Here is a 16149-nt window from a genome sequence, read left to right on the forward strand (position 1 = left end):
GATGAAATGGATGGTAGATGCTAAATGGATACTAAAGGGCACACAACACAACACAACAGCTAAGCAGCAGCCCTTTTTATTTTGTTGTCATTTTGCAGTGCTTGACATGCACTTGCAGTCTATCATTGCCCGCTATTGCAAAGCTGCACATAGCTATTGGTAAGACATGGCCTTGAGAATTGTTTCTAATTTATAATCAGGGTTAACAAAGGCAAGGTTTTACTTTGTTGATAACAAGATACTGTTTGAAAAGTAATTTGCAACAATGTCTCAACTGATTCTGTGTGACATATTTTTCACCCTGGAATGGTTCATTTTGTCCCATAATCTAAAGAAGAAGAATCTAAGTCTAAAGAAGCCATTGTGATTTCTGTTTTTTTGTTGAACCAGTGTTTTGTTATGATACTGCAGAGTTACGTCTGCTTTCCATTGGCTCACTGATTTGACCTCTGACCCCTGCTCGTGTGTGCTCTCTCTTTCCCTCACAGCTCACCTACATGATGGCCACCACATATAACTATGCTGTTTTCAAGTTTAAAGGCTTTCGCCACAACAGCGCCTCTAAGTTTTAAAACAAACACTATGACAACACACCAAGTTGGCAGTGTCCATGGCAGTCGGCAGTGTCCATGGATTTATGCTACTCTTGGGCTGCTCTTAAAGTGAAAAACAGAAACAGACAGAGAAGTAGAGGGTTAGGCTACCTTGTAGAAAAGGACATTTCAGTGTTGTAACTAATTGAAGAGAAATGCAGTGCTCTCCTATTTGACCTTCTACACATTTGGAAACAGATGAACTGCTACTGTTTTTTGAGAGAGAGATACAGATAAAGAAGATATTTTTTGTAGATCCCAAACTGGTTTAATTAAACTAGGCTTCATGCTGAGCTGCAAGTAATCCTGAATATTTTAGTCACGCGAGTTCAATAGCCTTAATAGGTTATTCCTGCACCATGTTTTAATCATTCTATATCAACTTAAGCCATCATGAGTCACTGCACTCACATATCCTGCCTTTATTTGTAAATATTCAAAATCTGCTCAACTCTAGATGTATGAATTCTTGATGTAGGCAGTAAGACATTTTTGGTCAGCTCTTTTTCAAGCTGTTAGCTTAGCATGTTGCATTTGGACCTGCAGAAGGAGAGAAAAGGTAGCATTGTCGAGTGGGTAGCATAGCACTGATATCACATAACCTGATTTGTGTCCCATGTCCCATACACTAACAATGATTTCCATGAACTTCTTTATGGACAGTTTAATTTTTTTATTCCAATCACAACTGGAAGTTGTTTTATGTTCTTATATTTTTTTGTTTTCTTTTTTTTTAAAGACCATCATCATCTATTTAGAGAATGTCACGTTTATTTTGGTGATTGGTATACTTTTGGGGCTTTTTGACAGGTTTATGCTGTACTGTAAATACGAAGAGGGTCATACATAACATTTTCTGGAGATTGTTCCTCTCTTGTCCTGTGTGGCACTCGTGTCTTTCTAATCACTAACTGCCATGAAAGTGATCCCATTGACACATTTAATACCCAAATTCATCATCCTCCATGAGTTGCATAATAATAATAGTAATAATAATAATAATACAAATAATAATTATAATGACTAGAGTCTAGTGTAGCATTACCGATGTAGCTTGCTTTTGCTCACTAACCCACTTACTGGCGGTCCCCCCCTCCCCTACCTGTCTCTCTCTCTCTCTCTCTCTCTCTCCCCTCCCCCTTTCCCCTCTCTCTTTATCTGTCTTTCCCCCTCTCTCTCTCCCTGTCTCTCTCTCCCCGGTCCCTCTCTTGGTCTCTCCTCCTTCGCTCCTCTCCTCCCTCGCTCCCTCTCTCCTCCAGATCCACTATCTCATGATCCTGGCAGCCAACTGGGCCTACCTGAAGGACGCCTGCCAGACCCACGCCTACCAAGACATCAAGACCAAGGACGACCAGGAGCTGACGGACGTGCAGTCACGCTCCAAGGAGGCCATCAACTCCTACTCATAAGGGCCAGACCACAGCACACACACACACACACACACACACACACACACCCCTCTCCGTCACCACCCTTCCCCTCTCCTCTCTTTCTCTCTCTCAAACACACACATACAGTACATGCAAGCACATGCAAACATACACAGATACCAACACACACACACACCCACACACACACACACACACACAAACACATAAGCACACACAGCTGCAATCCCCCCACCCAACCCTCAGGCTGCACACTGCTGACTAACATGGCTCAGTGCTGCTTCTCCCTCCCACCACGTGACATGACAGCCTTGTGAGGCTCCCATAACCGTGACATGAACACCGGCTTGTTGTTTTTTCAAAACTTTTATTTTTTTGTTTCTTTTAAAAAAATAAAAAAAAAATAGTTTTGTGGCAATGCATGTGAAATGCCTTAATGGAGTCGCAGTGTGTTCAGTTCGTTTCGGGTCCCGCTGTAGGTCACAGGAGGACCGGGTGGACACGAGCACGCTGTGACCCTGTCGGGTGATTTTTCCAGTGTTTGTGGTGGACTGTCTAAAAGTGGCCGTGTGTCGTGTCAAGACTGTGACGCCTCAGCTCATGCTTCATGGCGCGTGGTGGAGGCGAAGTGCCACCCACAACTCTTAACTGTCTGCACTAACTCAACCAGGACGTTTCACAGGAACTTCCTTTTTTTGGTGTTTTATACATTTAAATATAAATATAAATATATAAATATATAAATATATAACTGTGTGAATGTGTATGAATGTTGTTGTTTTTCTAACTCTTAAAAAGTATGTCAGGTTTAATATAACCTCTTTCTGCTCTCTTGCTCTCTCTTTCTCAGTTACTTCCTAAATTTTTGTTTTCTGAACCTTTTTTATGGTTATACTTGACACATTCACTGCTGTAAAATCAGACAAAATCCACACTCTTTCATAACTCACACATTTATAAAAAAAAAATCAGACTACAGATCTGTGTGGATCACTTTTACTCGGCTAAATTCAGAGAGAACAGCGGCAAAAAAAGAAAAAAAATGTGAGGATCTGCTATTAATGTCGCTATTTCAATGGACAATTTCACATTAATGCACAGAAGTGGAAATATTATAGGGTATGCTTGTTCTCAAATATATAACATGCCTGAAGAATGATAAATATTTGGTTTGCACATATTGTCTCAAGTAAGCTTATAATTTATCAGACTGAATATTTTGATCTCAGCTCTAGAACTTTCTACAACTCTGAAGGGATATCCTTTAAAAAATCAAGCAATCATATTCTTGGCATTTTTATCTTCCCGGTGGAAAATTAATTTAAAGTATTGCTTATTGATATTTTTTATTTCTTTTTGAATTTTAACAATGTTGGTCTTCACAATGTTCAAAGATGCAGCCATGTAACATATATTCTTGAATCGGTGGGAAAAAAAGTAAATTAACTATCTATATAATCTTAGTGTTTTGACTCAGCAGTTTGATGGCAGCTGACACTTTTCCTAAATGAGCTACTGTGTAACATTGCTTGGATTTTATCTTGGGATTGATTTACAAACTTGTGGTTTTAGCAGCATTTGTGTCCTTATTTTACTCTCCTGGCAACCCTGGTGGTAACCTGACATGTCTGTGGAATACTAACTAACTCTCCATGTTATTGGATAAGTGCTCCTGAAAACTGCCATGTTAACATCCACTGTGTCACAGTACGGTATTTATGGTCAGGCACCTTTTTTTGGGGACTGTCTTTGAAGGGCCCTCCTTAACAGCAATGCAACACTCATGGCATGAATCAAGGCTTAAGATGTATTTAATGTATTTAATACAGCTATGTCCATCCATACAACTTCAACTCCTGTCACATTACTTGGCATGTCATGGCTATGTAGCCTGCAACATATTGACACAAGATATTCCATAATGTTCTAATTCTAAATGAATGCTTATTGATGTGTCACTTGCATTTCATGTTGGAATTTTGTGGTTAAGAAGGCCCCCATCAAAGAGTAGTTTGTCTCCCTGAGTTATTATATTTAAAGGTTTTTAACCACTCTTACACACTTGTGATGAATCTTTTAGCATACAGTTTTTTTCTTTCTTTTTAAAGTTGAAAGCATGTTACCCACACCAAGGTTGAACTGCAAAAACCATAACCTGTGCGTTTTGGTTCCTGCCAATGTGTCCACCGATCGCAATCTCAGTCTTGATCTCTCCCGTTTTTGTATCAGAAGACGTGTGCCTGGATGTTTTGTTGTTCCCTTTTTATTGCATGATGGAAAGATAACCTTGACCTCCTCTCCCTAATCTGTAGGTGATGTGATGTCAGAAGTATGGTAGGCAGTGTTCACCCTTGTAAACCCCTCCCCCTCTTTCTCAAGATAATCCACTGTGCTTTGATGGAATTGTAGTTCTAGTTGTTACATAGTCCATTTTCTTTGGAAAAAGTTGACGGTTTTATGACTCCTGTATAGTGATGATTTTTGTACCCTTCTCTAGTAAAACTGATATTTTCTATGATCGCCAACTGGTCTCCACTGCAGTCTTATTTTTTTATGTTGTTAAGTGTCTGTCCATGTTCATATTTACTTACAGAGTTCCTTGGAGTAGAACCATATGAGATGTGACCCTGTAATCAATGGTTTGGTCATTTTAAGACTACTTTACGAGTTTACCCTGTTGTAAGACTGCCTGTAGTAATGACTTCAGTATCAATGGCAATAAGGATGACCACAACAAAGCTTCTGATATGAATGGACTCCTCTTCACAGTCTGCTACTTCTTTGTGGCCTCTAACACCTAACTGCATGTAAGAGGACATTGGACTGGACCCCATACACTAATGAGGATGTGTTCTTTGAGGTATCTATATGAGACCGATGATAACTGCAACCATTAACCTTCCCACAAATTTTCCATAGACTGTTTATCCATAATTTTACAGTTTTGTATTGAGGTAGGCGGTACATGTCTCAAGGAGAGGAAAATGTCACTAAACTGGTATCAAAATAATGTAAAATGGATTAAAAAGTAAGCTTTTATGCTTAACTTATGTATATCTACTTTATATGTATGTATATGTATGTATATCTACTGTTCTTTGTACATTTTCCATGTAACCCTTTAATGGTGAAAGTTTTAAGTCACTTGAATTTGATGTAGATCAAGGTCCTGGGTGCCCTTCCTTTTGCTGCTATTATACTCAACTCTTCTGGAATGCCCAGGCTAACAAGATTAGGAAAGTGCCCTGGTGTCCGGCCTTCAGGATTTTTTTTAGAATCGTCTCCAGAAAACACCTTTCAAAGAGACAAAAGAATTACCCAACAACTGAGCTACTGAAAAGTCTTTTTATCTTTAATAACCACATTACTGACTGTTTATTGCATAACTGTTAATTATTATAATGCACATACATACATTACTGTACAATAGGTAGACTAAAGGTGCGGTCCATGATTCTAATCAAATACATTTTTGACATATTCAGCAAATTTCTCATCACAGTCTAGCTTCATGAAGCCCCTAGGGGCTATTGTCACTGGAGTGCACCAGTGTCCCCCAAGTGGCTCCAGATAGATAGATATATAGATAGATAGATACTGTATTGATCCCCAAGGGAAAATTCAAGCTGTCCATTCAGTGTATACACTTCAAAAACTCCAGTGTCTGTATAGTGTCCTGGCTCTGTAAATGCTGTTCATGCAAAGCAAACATGGTTGAGCTAAAAACAATTCCAGCCAATCAACATGTAGCTGCAGGATCAAATATCAACAATTGCACAACAACAGAACAACAGAAGTGAACAGAGTTAATATCTATATGCATTTGCACAGAAGTGAACAGAGTTAATATCTATAATATGCATTTGCACAGAAGTGACCTACTGCGAGTTCCATGCAAGTTTTGGCTCTTGCATTAGTAGTGTCTATTCTTTTGATACTTTGATTATAAGCATACACTCCATGCTGTGAGCAGCACTGTTATTCAAAAACAAGACACACATCTCAGAAAATCCACTGGATAAAAATAAAATAAAAAATAAAGTAGATTTGTCATATATTTTGCAGTCTTTCTCATCCTTCAAAAGGACACAAACTCAGATATTCAACATATACTGTATGACAGTGTGACCCCTAAAAACATGAGTACATGTGTGTCATCATGTACAGTGACACAGGAAAAAAACATTTTGTCTGTGTTTGTGTGTGTGTGTGTGTATAGTGTGTGTTTGAGAGAGAGAGAGAGAGAGGCTGTCTTGATATGGGAGTGCATTTGCAGTTCATCAGAAAGTATCCAATGTGGGCCAGGTGTCTGTATCTACACGTTTGTTAACTTGGTGTGTGATGCAGTGCGTTCATCCTTGGCACGTTGGAAGCATATGAAACCACATTACAGAGCTAACAGCCAAGCCTTCTGAGGGTGACAGCTGTAGGCCAAGCTTCACAGCATGTCCTTTCATCAGTTTTTTTTCGCCAGTTGTAGTCCGGCCATGTTTTCTGATTACAGTATTCTAACAGTTCTCTCACTACAACTGTCCTGACTGTGCAGTCCCTCTCCTCAGCAGCAGGGGGGGCTGGAGCGCGTCTTCCTCCGCAGGTCCACCGTGTCGGACGGCAGCAGATGCTCTGCCCTCTCCTCGGATGCCAGCACGCGGCGTACGGCCTCCTCGAAGGCCGCCGTCACGTTGGTGGCATCCTTGGCGCTGGTCTCGAAGTACGGGTGCCCGCCGTTGTCGCGGCACCACCGCTGGGCCTCGTCCAGTGACACCTGCCTCTCGGGCACGTCCACCTTATTGCCCAGCACCACAAACGGGAAGCGGTCGGGCTCGCGCACGTCCGCGTAGTAGGCAAACTCCTTCCTCCAGTTGGCCAGGTTGAGGAAGCTCTGGTTGTCGTCCACACTGAAGGCCAGCAGGCAGCAGTCGGAGCCGCGGTAGAAGGGCGTCCTCAGGCTGCGGAAGCGCTCCTGGCCCGCCGTGTCCCAGATCTGTAAGGTGACGGTGCGCCCGTCCACCTCCAGCTCCTTGTTGAGGAATTCCACGCCAATGGTGTGGAAGAGGTGTGTGTCAAATTTGTCGGCCACATACCGGTTCATCAGGGAGGACTTGCCCACACCACCGTCCCCCAGCAGGATGACCTTCAGTATGGATGACTTGGAGGTCATGGTGCACCTGAATAACAGCAGAGAAACTAGAGTAAGAACAAGCTGTGAGGAGGCTTAATCGACAAATACTTTACACCTCTATAACTATTAACCCAGCCTAAATATTCCCATGAGATTCCACACAGCTCATGTACATGGGGAGAGAGCTGATATTGTAGACCTACTATTCTGCAAGTACTCTTTCAAATGAGTTAATCTCTTCTGAAGAAAATGCATAGTTGCATGTAGAGATACAGTGAAGTTGTGCTATTGTAATTGAATGTTAAGAGTACCTAAACTATAACCAGAATAAAATTAATCAAATAAACAAATTCTTTGTAGACACATTTCTGGAATTCTGTTCACAAGGTTTTGTGAGATCCTTCCAAGAGAGAGGCCTGTTCTGCTTGCAACAAACCACCTACTGCTTGTCATATGAAAAGGACCCATGCAGATTAGTGATAGAGAAGAGTGGGGTAGAAAAAGTCAAGATATACACTTCTACAAACAATGAGCCTGTGAGTTCATATCATAGAATAATGGTGAATTTGATGGTGAATTTTCGCTTGAAAGTCATGGCTGAGTTAGTCTGTAAAGTAGCCTAAATGGCTTCATACATAGGCTACTATACAGGTGTGTCCCATGAACACGAGTGAAAACAAAATGTTTCTTTCTTTTACGAAATCAAAACATGTCTTATTTAAATGGGCCTATCCGTAGTAGAATAGGCCTAGCCTACAGCAGCCCTTCAGTCCAGAGTTAGAAAATAAAAGCTACTACACCCCATTTACCCTGCACAATCTCAGACATTTTACCGGTTGTAGCTTGATGGCGAGTTCAACACAACAGATTTCAGACATAAAAGTTAAATCGCTAAGTATCGCAAGAATAAATATACTGTGCAGGCTACCCCACATCAATCCAAACCGTCTTTTATTTTCTTGTCTTGGTGAATGACACAGCATCTTATACAACCCGACCATACTTTACAAGTTGTTCGACTTTTATAACAGCAGCAATGCTTTCAAATAACAAAAAAATCACATGCTGAAAAAGAAACTGTGCACATTACCCTTGTCAGTTTACGAAAAGGTTACGAATTCACGCAGCGCCATCCTATCCCCACTGCATGTTCCTTTATATCTTAAACTTTACCAAGACATGGCGCCCTGGAGCAGCTCCGACACACAAGTGACGCTCATATGACCGACCTCTCTCACACACACACACACACACGCACGAGTCGTACACGAGTGATTTCGCCGTGTGATTTTTGCGTAGCCTGGAATCTCGGCATATTTAATTATGCGTGGAAATTGTTATAGTGGCCTTTACAAAATATAAACAAAAGTATAACTTAACAGTTAACACAAATTAAAATAATTTTAGACATAAATATACAGTAACTTGCACTTCAAGAAGACCATAACACTACTAGTTTACGCTACAGCACTGCAATCTCACAAGCCTCTCTGGACTCTTTTGTCTCTTTCTCTTGAACGGGTCCCATAAATCTATTTGCTCAATTACCACAATCATTATTTGAATCATGTGCTCAGCATTTGACTGTTAGAACAATGACTTGGACTTGAATGGAGCTCCTAGAATTCATTTGCTAGTAGTTATCCCTTACATGTCTTGTTATTTGAAAAAAGCAATGGTCTGCTTTATTTGAAAGCAGACCATTTCATTTCTAGGCCCTTATTCACTTTGTTGTTGGAATGGTTCTGCCCTCATCCATTCTCCATGACTGTGTTTTTCTTTATTCCTGATGTTCATCTTGTCACTAATAAAAACAAATCCAATAGTTGAGAACACCCACTCACATCTTTGTGAAAGAGCTGACCATTAAATCACCTTCTGCTGGAAAAAGAAGTTAAAGAGACCTGAGCAGTTGCCCAGTGATGCATGATGCAGCTCAGACTGAAGGATCATGGGAAATGTGCCGCCCAGGAATCTCTGGCAGATTACCAAGTCACATGCTCCACGCATGCCGCGTATGGCCAGTCACATGGGTAAGTAGGCCTACTGCAATTAACAGCCTAATAAGTACTGCAATTAACAACGTTTTTAACATGGGTACTACAATTAATTGCATTCTTAAAAAATTTAAACAGTGGCAGTATTTCTTGAGGAAGCTACACTCCTTTGGAGTGAGCCAGAGATTCTCAAAAAAATGTACACCTCCTTTATTAAAAGGATACTGACCTTTTCATATGCTGATTTCACTCCCTCTCAATCAAAAATAAGAAACACCTCCAGAGCATGTTCTAAAATCATTGGCCGCCCTCTACAGTCTGACATCACTGCACGACAAGGCAACACTAAGGGAAGTTCATTTAATGCATTCTTAAGTATCACACAAACCGTCTTATCTCACAGTACCGCCTGTCAGTCAAATGGTTTGCACTGGGTGGTTTGGGACTGGATTGATATTATCTCTTATAATGCAGCACAGATAGATAGATAGTCTTTATTGTTCACTATGGGGACATTTTGTGGTCAAGGTCTGTACAGAGCCTCAAAAGCATACACACATAACATTCATACAGTCTCAGAGTAAGGAAATGGACTAAATTCAGGTTGGTTCTTTCTGATTGGGACAGGGAAAGTCACTTAAGCACCCCAAAAACCTGCTCATTTATTTACAGCTCCCACAACCGCTGCTATTCAACAGCAGCAGAGGCAGTGGCGCTGCAATAGTGTACTATTGGCAGTGACTGAAGCAGCAGCTGTTCAAGATCACATTGAATGTGTTAGGCTACTTCATGCATTGCTGAGGGGAAGGTCTGTTTGTTAAATTTCACTCTGGTATTTGTACCGCTCCTGGTGATGCAGCAACACAGTGCACATGTTGCAACCACCTGTGTACTTAGGCTTAGCTTTAACATAAAGATTTGATTTTAGATTGTGTGTGTACAAAAATCCACACCAAAGTCTTTGATGTGGACGTGTTTATCTACATGCACTTACCTAAGATAAGATTGGTGTACCTACATGGAGGCTGCAGTTGTCCAAAAATGTACAGTATGTTGCCGTTGAGGCTAAAAGATCTTGGGAACATATTGCATCCAGTCAATTACATGCAGACTACAATTAACCAATTAAGCTCACTGGTCTTAAACATAACATCTATTAAAGGTAAACTATGCAGTATTGGCAATTTCCTTACTGTTTTCTCGGTTTTTGCTTCTTTTTCGCTGGATCGGTCATGACGAATGTCTGAGAAACTCTATCGCTACCTTTTTCTAGCCGGTGCCTGGGGTGTATGAGTATTTGAATGCAGTAAAGCAATTTGTTACACTCGTTATACTTCCTGACACTGAAGCCGTCGGCCCGCCGGCCCACAGTTGCAAGGGTGTTTTTTCTGCTCACAGGCGCTAGGGGGAAGCGAGACGGCCACCATTCAACCCGAAAAAAGTCATATAACCATTCCAATGATTCTGAAGCTGTTAAATGAAGGTAAATTAAGCTAAAAAAAACTTGCATATTAAGCTAAAAAACCTGCATAGTGTACCTTTAAACAGATAGGACAGACACACTTTGACATAAGTCATGGTGATGAGCTGAATTTTAAAAACTGCATTCTTGTGAAATGGAAAAAAGATGCATTAGGGCAGGGGAAAAAAAAAAAATTTAAATCGAAAATCGAGTTTTTTTATGAAAATCGATTTTCTTTTCAAATTCCATCACTGAACTTTATCCAGCTGCTGATGGGCAGCGAACAAACAGGATCTGATGTCAAAAGTAATGGAGCTCATTAGTGATGTCATCCATAAGCACAGAGGTATACAATGTATTAACTAATGATACTGATAATGCAAGAGTAGGCCTGATATCTGCACTATATCCACCCATCCAACTGCTCTGTTGCTACCAAAGCATTATTAGGCCTACTACCAAACTAGATAAAATTGCAGAGGGAAAATTAAAACAAATTAAAATCGTAAATCGGGTTTTATGTGTAAAAAATCTGAGATTTTCTTTTTAGGCCATATCACCCAGTAATAGTTAGAGGGATTATAGGATTTGTTTTTCATGGCAATTGATTACTGAATGTAATGACTTAATGTGGACTGAAATTTTAGATGATTTTTTTTTAATTCAACAAAAAATAGAAATTTCAGCTTTTACGTCATGCTCTTTAAAAACACAATTGAAAACAACTGCAGGTCTGTCTGTCTGATGTTCTTCAACCCCAATCCACTGAGGCTGCTCATCCCACTCATACTGCAGTGCCTTAGTGTGTGAAATCAACGCCACTGTCCTCATGTCAGAAGCAGACCCAGCCACTCTGATACCACTGCTGTCCACATCCTGAACACGTCACAAAAGTCATGGCTTCTTCGCCGGGGTTCCCCTGCCGCACCCAGGCAGGAAGGAAGAGAGTGCCCCGTGAGATCTGCGTCACCTGACAGTCCATGCCCTGGCACCGCTTGCAGCGCAGCTTACAGGTCCGAGTGCCCTCCACGCCGCGTGGCAGCTGGCACTCATTAATTCCAGCGGCCACATACGTCTCCCTTTCCCTCCGCAAGTCCTCACCTGCCATGTCTTCCGCCGACATGCGGGCGAAGTCCTCTGGGGTCAGACGGCCTGACAGCAGACCCTGTCTGAGATGAGAGCACTTTGGATTGCGCAGGTTTGCCACCTTGCTCCGCACACAGGTCTTGTATTTGGGCATGTTTGTGCCATGCACTGCGTGGATGTGACTTTCAATGTTGCAGGCTAACGCTGCTAACGTGTCCAATGTGTGTGCATCCTCTGGATCCTTCTCAGGGCTCAGTGCCTGCTGAAGTAGCTGTGTACATTTATTTCGAACTGTGCAGAGCTCTGAGGTGATGTTTACAGAGGGGGCCTCCACATGCCCTAACTTGATCGCTGACTCTTGAAAAGATGACTCTCTTGTCATCTGTTCACCAGGTGTTGCACTAGATGCTTTTCTACTACTGTTTTCAGGATGTGTCTGAGATCCAGTTTCTTTTGCAGACGGTGCATCACCCGTGGCCAGTTCACTTCTTGGACTATCTGAGGAAGCAGCTGTAAACGTAGGCCCATTCAGTAGTTCAGTATCATCTGCTTTTGATTTTGCAGATTCACCAGCATGGATCTGTCTGCAGATATGCATCTGTGGATGGCTGTGTAACTTTTTCCATTTCGAAAGTAGGACTTTTGAGGTTTTCCTCACGTTTATGTCTGGGCAGGACTTGACAACCCGGTAGAGGACCTGCGCGATGTCAGTATTTTGTAGATGTTCTAAAGAGACATGCGCGTCTAATAGAAGCGAAAGGAGAGGTGATATATCGTTGTAGTTACCATTTTTATGGAGCTTCTCTATCTCTTTAGCATGATGAATGATTTCCTTTGCGTCCATTGTCCAACAACCTGAGAGGAGGAAAAGAATAAAGCGCTGTGTGACCGACATGCCATGTGCATCGAACACAAACTCAGCAGGCTGCATGCACCAGCAACGAGATATGTTCTGCAGCCACAACGAAACAGTAGGACTTGGCTAGGCTACATAGCTATTACAAGTAGGCCTATCTAATTCTGAACTTTATCCCAGCTAGCAAAGATAGCTAGCAAAGATAGTTGCATTTCACGCTAGGCTGTTACTCTAATAGCCTAATGCCTAATGCAGCTGTCAGTTATCCAGCCTCGCATAAAGTTTACACACAGCATAACGTTCGTAGCACCCTATCTATATTGGTAACATTCAATTCACATATATGTAAAAGATAATAACTCACAATGCATATGTTAAAATGTTTCTCCTTATAGTATCTTGTGTATTTTCTCTGCCTATCATTTTCTCATGAGAGTCTTGTCGCCATCTTTGTTGTTGTGCAGACAGCTGCAACATCCTGGCTAACCACTAGAGGGAGCAGTTGGGAAAGAAATGGGACAACTTCTCTGTCTGCATGTCCTTGAGGATGGATGCGTGTTAAAAATGCTCATTTTAAGATAATTGCGAAATAATGCAATTGCTTGAGATAGTGCTATGCTCATTGATTATTTGAGTAAAGTATCAAGTCCTGATGAACCATGAAGTACGTTTAAGAATGCATGCACAGGACAGAATTGGGTAAATTGCAGTGTAAAAATCTACTATAGCCTTGAGTACTCCTGCTGACAAAGTGGAGGAATTTTGATGAATTGTCTACACAAGGCTATCTGTGAATGGTATCAAGTTTTTCCAAAGCTATTCGTGTCAGATTATTCTTCTCTTTGGAGAGATGTATGTATGATGTGCATGCGCTTGCCATGCCCCATGGCAAAGTAATTTAGAACAATCCAGTCAAACGATCAAAAAAATGGCACAGGTATGTAAGTGGAAAGATAATCTTATGTAACGTAGATAGCATGAGTAGAAGGGCTCAGTGTAATAACTCTGACAGAGATTGCCGAAGGAGACATTCCAGCCTCCACGTGCTAGCACATGTTCCAGCCGAGATGGCAGAGACATGGGGGGGGGGGGGGATGCACTGACAGAAGGCACACTCTCTATACGCATACCTCTCTGGTGCTCTTTGGAGAGTGAGAGAGGGACTCTGACAAAGCTGCTCTCCCATTATTTGCAAAGAAATATATCTGATTTTTAACCGATATTATGGTGGTGGTGCATGGAGTCAGCTAACACCATAACCATCCTGGAACCACTTGAGCTTTGTTTAATGGATGAATGATTCAATTCACAGTGAAATCCTACAGAAAGATGCTCATCTGAAGACCTCAGTCTAATGTCTACTTCCCCATTTCCTCTTTACGCAATGAATATAGACGGATTACATACCACTGAAACATATGGCCTCTATAAATGGGATCCCAAATGGACACATGCGAGACATAAGAATATTGTTTAGCCTCGAGCTGTATGTGTGCAAATACCTGCCTTTGTCCCCATTATCTCTCTCTCCATCCCTCCCTCCCTGCCTCTCTCTCTCCCTCTCTCTCTCCCCTCCTCTCTCTTTTCTGTTATTTGAAGAAATAAGTTATATTGTCAGAAATATGTGACTAGGGGAGTAAATATCCTGTCTGGAGTGTGATGACACGTTGTGTGCTGTTTAAGTCCTGAAGAGGGAATGTGTGTGTGTGTGTGTGTGTGTGTGTGTGTGTGTGTGTGTGTGTGTGTGTGTGTGTGTGTGTGTGTGCTGTGCTCTATTCGCTTTGTGGATTGTGGACAGAGAGGAGTATCTCTGTCATTTATCTCTGATCAAGGTCTGAGGTGATACTATACCCTACTACTCTATCAGCCCCCCCCCCCCATTCTCTCTGTCTCTCTCTCTCTCTCACGCACACAAACGCGCGCACACACAAACACACACACAAATTGTGAGTTAGCTTTACCTTGGGCATCAAGGTCCCTGTCTGTTCGCTGAAGCTTACAAAAATGTTGTGTATGCCTAAGTGTAAAACACACACACGCACACACACACGCACACACACACACATACACACACACACACACACACACACACACGCACACATACACAAACAACTGAGAGTGGATCTGGGCTATGTATATTCAAAACAGCCATTCTGCAGATATCAATCAGTATTCAAGTGGGTGGTGTTCCTTAGGGAAGGGAGGTGTTCTTGTAGTTCCCTCGTGCCTCCACTAGAGGGTGTTGGCCGCTGTGGGTTTTTCCCCAGCAACGCGAAGAGGAAGCTGTGCTGGTGTCACATCCTGCCCTACCCAACACATTGGGGAAGTAAAGTGAGGAGATTGTTGAGAGAGAGAGAGACAGAGAGAGAGAGAGAGAACAATGAAAACCAACATTGCAGCTTCCCACGCATCACCCAAAATCAAAGTCTTGTCTTTGTGTCTGACAAAGAATCAGTGTGCACTGACGTGTTAGAGACTGATTTACCATTGTTTCATCTTATTCTGAGTAGTGTGCACAGTAGTTATCTACGGAATAGGTCTCTCTCTCTCTCTCTCTCCCCCTCTCTCTCTCTCATTTCTGCTTTCCCGAGTGTATCATATGAGTATTGGCTGAGGAGTGATGCAGCATTAGCTCAGGGTGCCCTTGTGAACTGTGAGTCATGAGTGAGACTGCCCCTGCAGCTGCCACTCAGTGCAACCCCCCCCCCCCCCCCCCCCCAACAGAGCTCCTTGAGCCACCAATTACACCATAAGCAAATATAGGCATGTGTAGTAATGATGCCGCACAGCACTGATCTGTCCATCCTTGGAGATGCATAATCATGTCCCTCTCTATTTTGGACATTTCTCAAGCTAATGACTCCTCTTCCATTTGAGCTCCTTTAAAATAGTATATGTTTCAAAAAGGAAAATGTGTGTGTGTGTTTGTGTGTGTGTGTATTTGTGTGAGCGTGCATGCGTGTGTGTGCATGTGTGTGCATGTATGTGCGTGTGTGTTTGTGTGTGTGTGTGCCCATGCATGTGTGTGCATGTTCGGCATGGGGCCTCATATCGGTCTTTGTGTGACAAAGCAGGTCAGGGCTCCAATAGAAAAGAATGGGGGGAGTGGGGGGGGGGGCCCATCAGAGAGCATGACCTTGAGAACATATGCACAAAGACACCTCCCACCCACATACCAACACTCATACATTCAGAAGTCTGTAGGGATTAGGGATGTAACAGTATGAAAATTTAACCTCACGGTTATTAGTGAGTGACCAAAATTATCACGGTTTTCGGTATTATCGTGGTAGTTTTAAAAGTGTGTTCAGTATGGTCAGAAAGCACTGATAGGCCTACACAATAATGAATAGTAATAGCTGAATAGTTTCATAAAGTGTGACAGTGTTTATTATATTACAAAAATATAGGCAAAACCTTATCAAAAGTGCAACTTTGAACCAGGGACACTGAAACTCATTTTCACCTGGGGGTGTGCATAGAGGGGGCGCTGGGGGGGGGGGGGGTTGTTACTGAGTAGATTCCTTTATTCTGGTGCATTTCAAGGTGGCTTATTGCTACTGAAGAAAGGGCATATTTTCATTACCGCGGTATTGTGTGTTGTCCCGTTCACTTTTTCCTTGGTCATGTTTAGCTTATATCTTA

At 42.1% G+C, this 16149-nt stretch overlaps 3 protein-coding genes across 5 annotated transcripts in view; 1 reads left to right on the forward strand and 2 right to left on the reverse strand.

The window, feature by feature from the left end:
• gpm6ba (glycoprotein M6Ba) overlaps window positions 1-4506 on the forward strand; it is a 34931-nt gene extending 30425 nt beyond the window's left edge. For both annotated transcript variants that reach the window (XM_076296386.1, XM_076296385.1), the window contains exon 7: window positions 1853-4506. In XM_076296386.1, the coding sequence (XP_076152501.1) occupies window positions 1853-2002 (150 nt within the window). In that variant the 3' untranslated portion in view covers window positions 2003-4506. The remainder of the gene's footprint in view (window positions 1-1852) is intronic.
• A 1400-nt stretch (window positions 4507-5906) lies between these two features.
• LOC143136560 (ras-related protein Rab-9A-like) lies at window positions 5907-8554 on the reverse strand. The gene is made up of 2 exons (XM_076297277.1): window positions 8194-8554; window positions 5907-7149 (listed from the first exon to the last, which is right to left on the reverse strand). The coding sequence occupies exon 2, from the start codon at window positions 7140-7142 to the stop codon at window positions 6537-6539; it is 606 nt and encodes a 201-aa protein (XP_076153392.1). The 5' UTR covers window positions 7143-7149; window positions 8194-8554; the 3' UTR covers window positions 5907-6536.
• Window positions 8555-11110: 2556 nt separating this feature from the next.
• On the reverse strand, window positions 11111-14547 carry tceanc (transcription elongation factor A N-terminal and central domain containing). 2 transcript variants are annotated; one of them, XM_076297279.1, is made up of 2 exons: window positions 14466-14547; window positions 11111-12503 (listed from the first exon to the last, which is right to left on the reverse strand). In XM_076297279.1, the coding sequence occupies exon 2, from the start codon at window positions 12490-12492 to the stop codon at window positions 11395-11397; it is 1098 nt and encodes a 365-aa protein (XP_076153394.1). In that variant the 5' UTR covers window positions 12493-12503; window positions 14466-14547; the 3' UTR covers window positions 11111-11394. The 2 variants fall into 2 exon arrangements, with proteins under 2 accessions (XP_076153394.1, XP_076153393.1); XM_076297278.1 differs by lacking the exon at window positions 14466-14547 and adding an exon at window positions 12869-12976.
• Window positions 14548-16149: the final 1602 nt, after the last annotated feature.

This window comes from Alosa pseudoharengus, unplaced genomic scaffold (genome assembly GCF_046254945.1).
Source record: "Alosa pseudoharengus isolate Yale_2024_CS ecotype anadromous, Long Island Sound unplaced genomic scaffold, YU_APseudo_1.1 YU_APseudo_1.1_scf_20, whole genome shotgun sequence".
Taxonomy (NCBI): domain Eukaryota; kingdom Metazoa; phylum Chordata; class Actinopteri; order Clupeiformes; family Clupeidae; genus Alosa; species Alosa pseudoharengus.

Bases quoted from the DNA above. Each gene is read 5' to 3' on its own strand.
- LOC143136560 (XM_076297277.1), bottom strand. From the start codon at position 7,142: ATGACCTCCAAGTCATCCATACTGAAGGTCATCCTGCTGGGGGACGGT.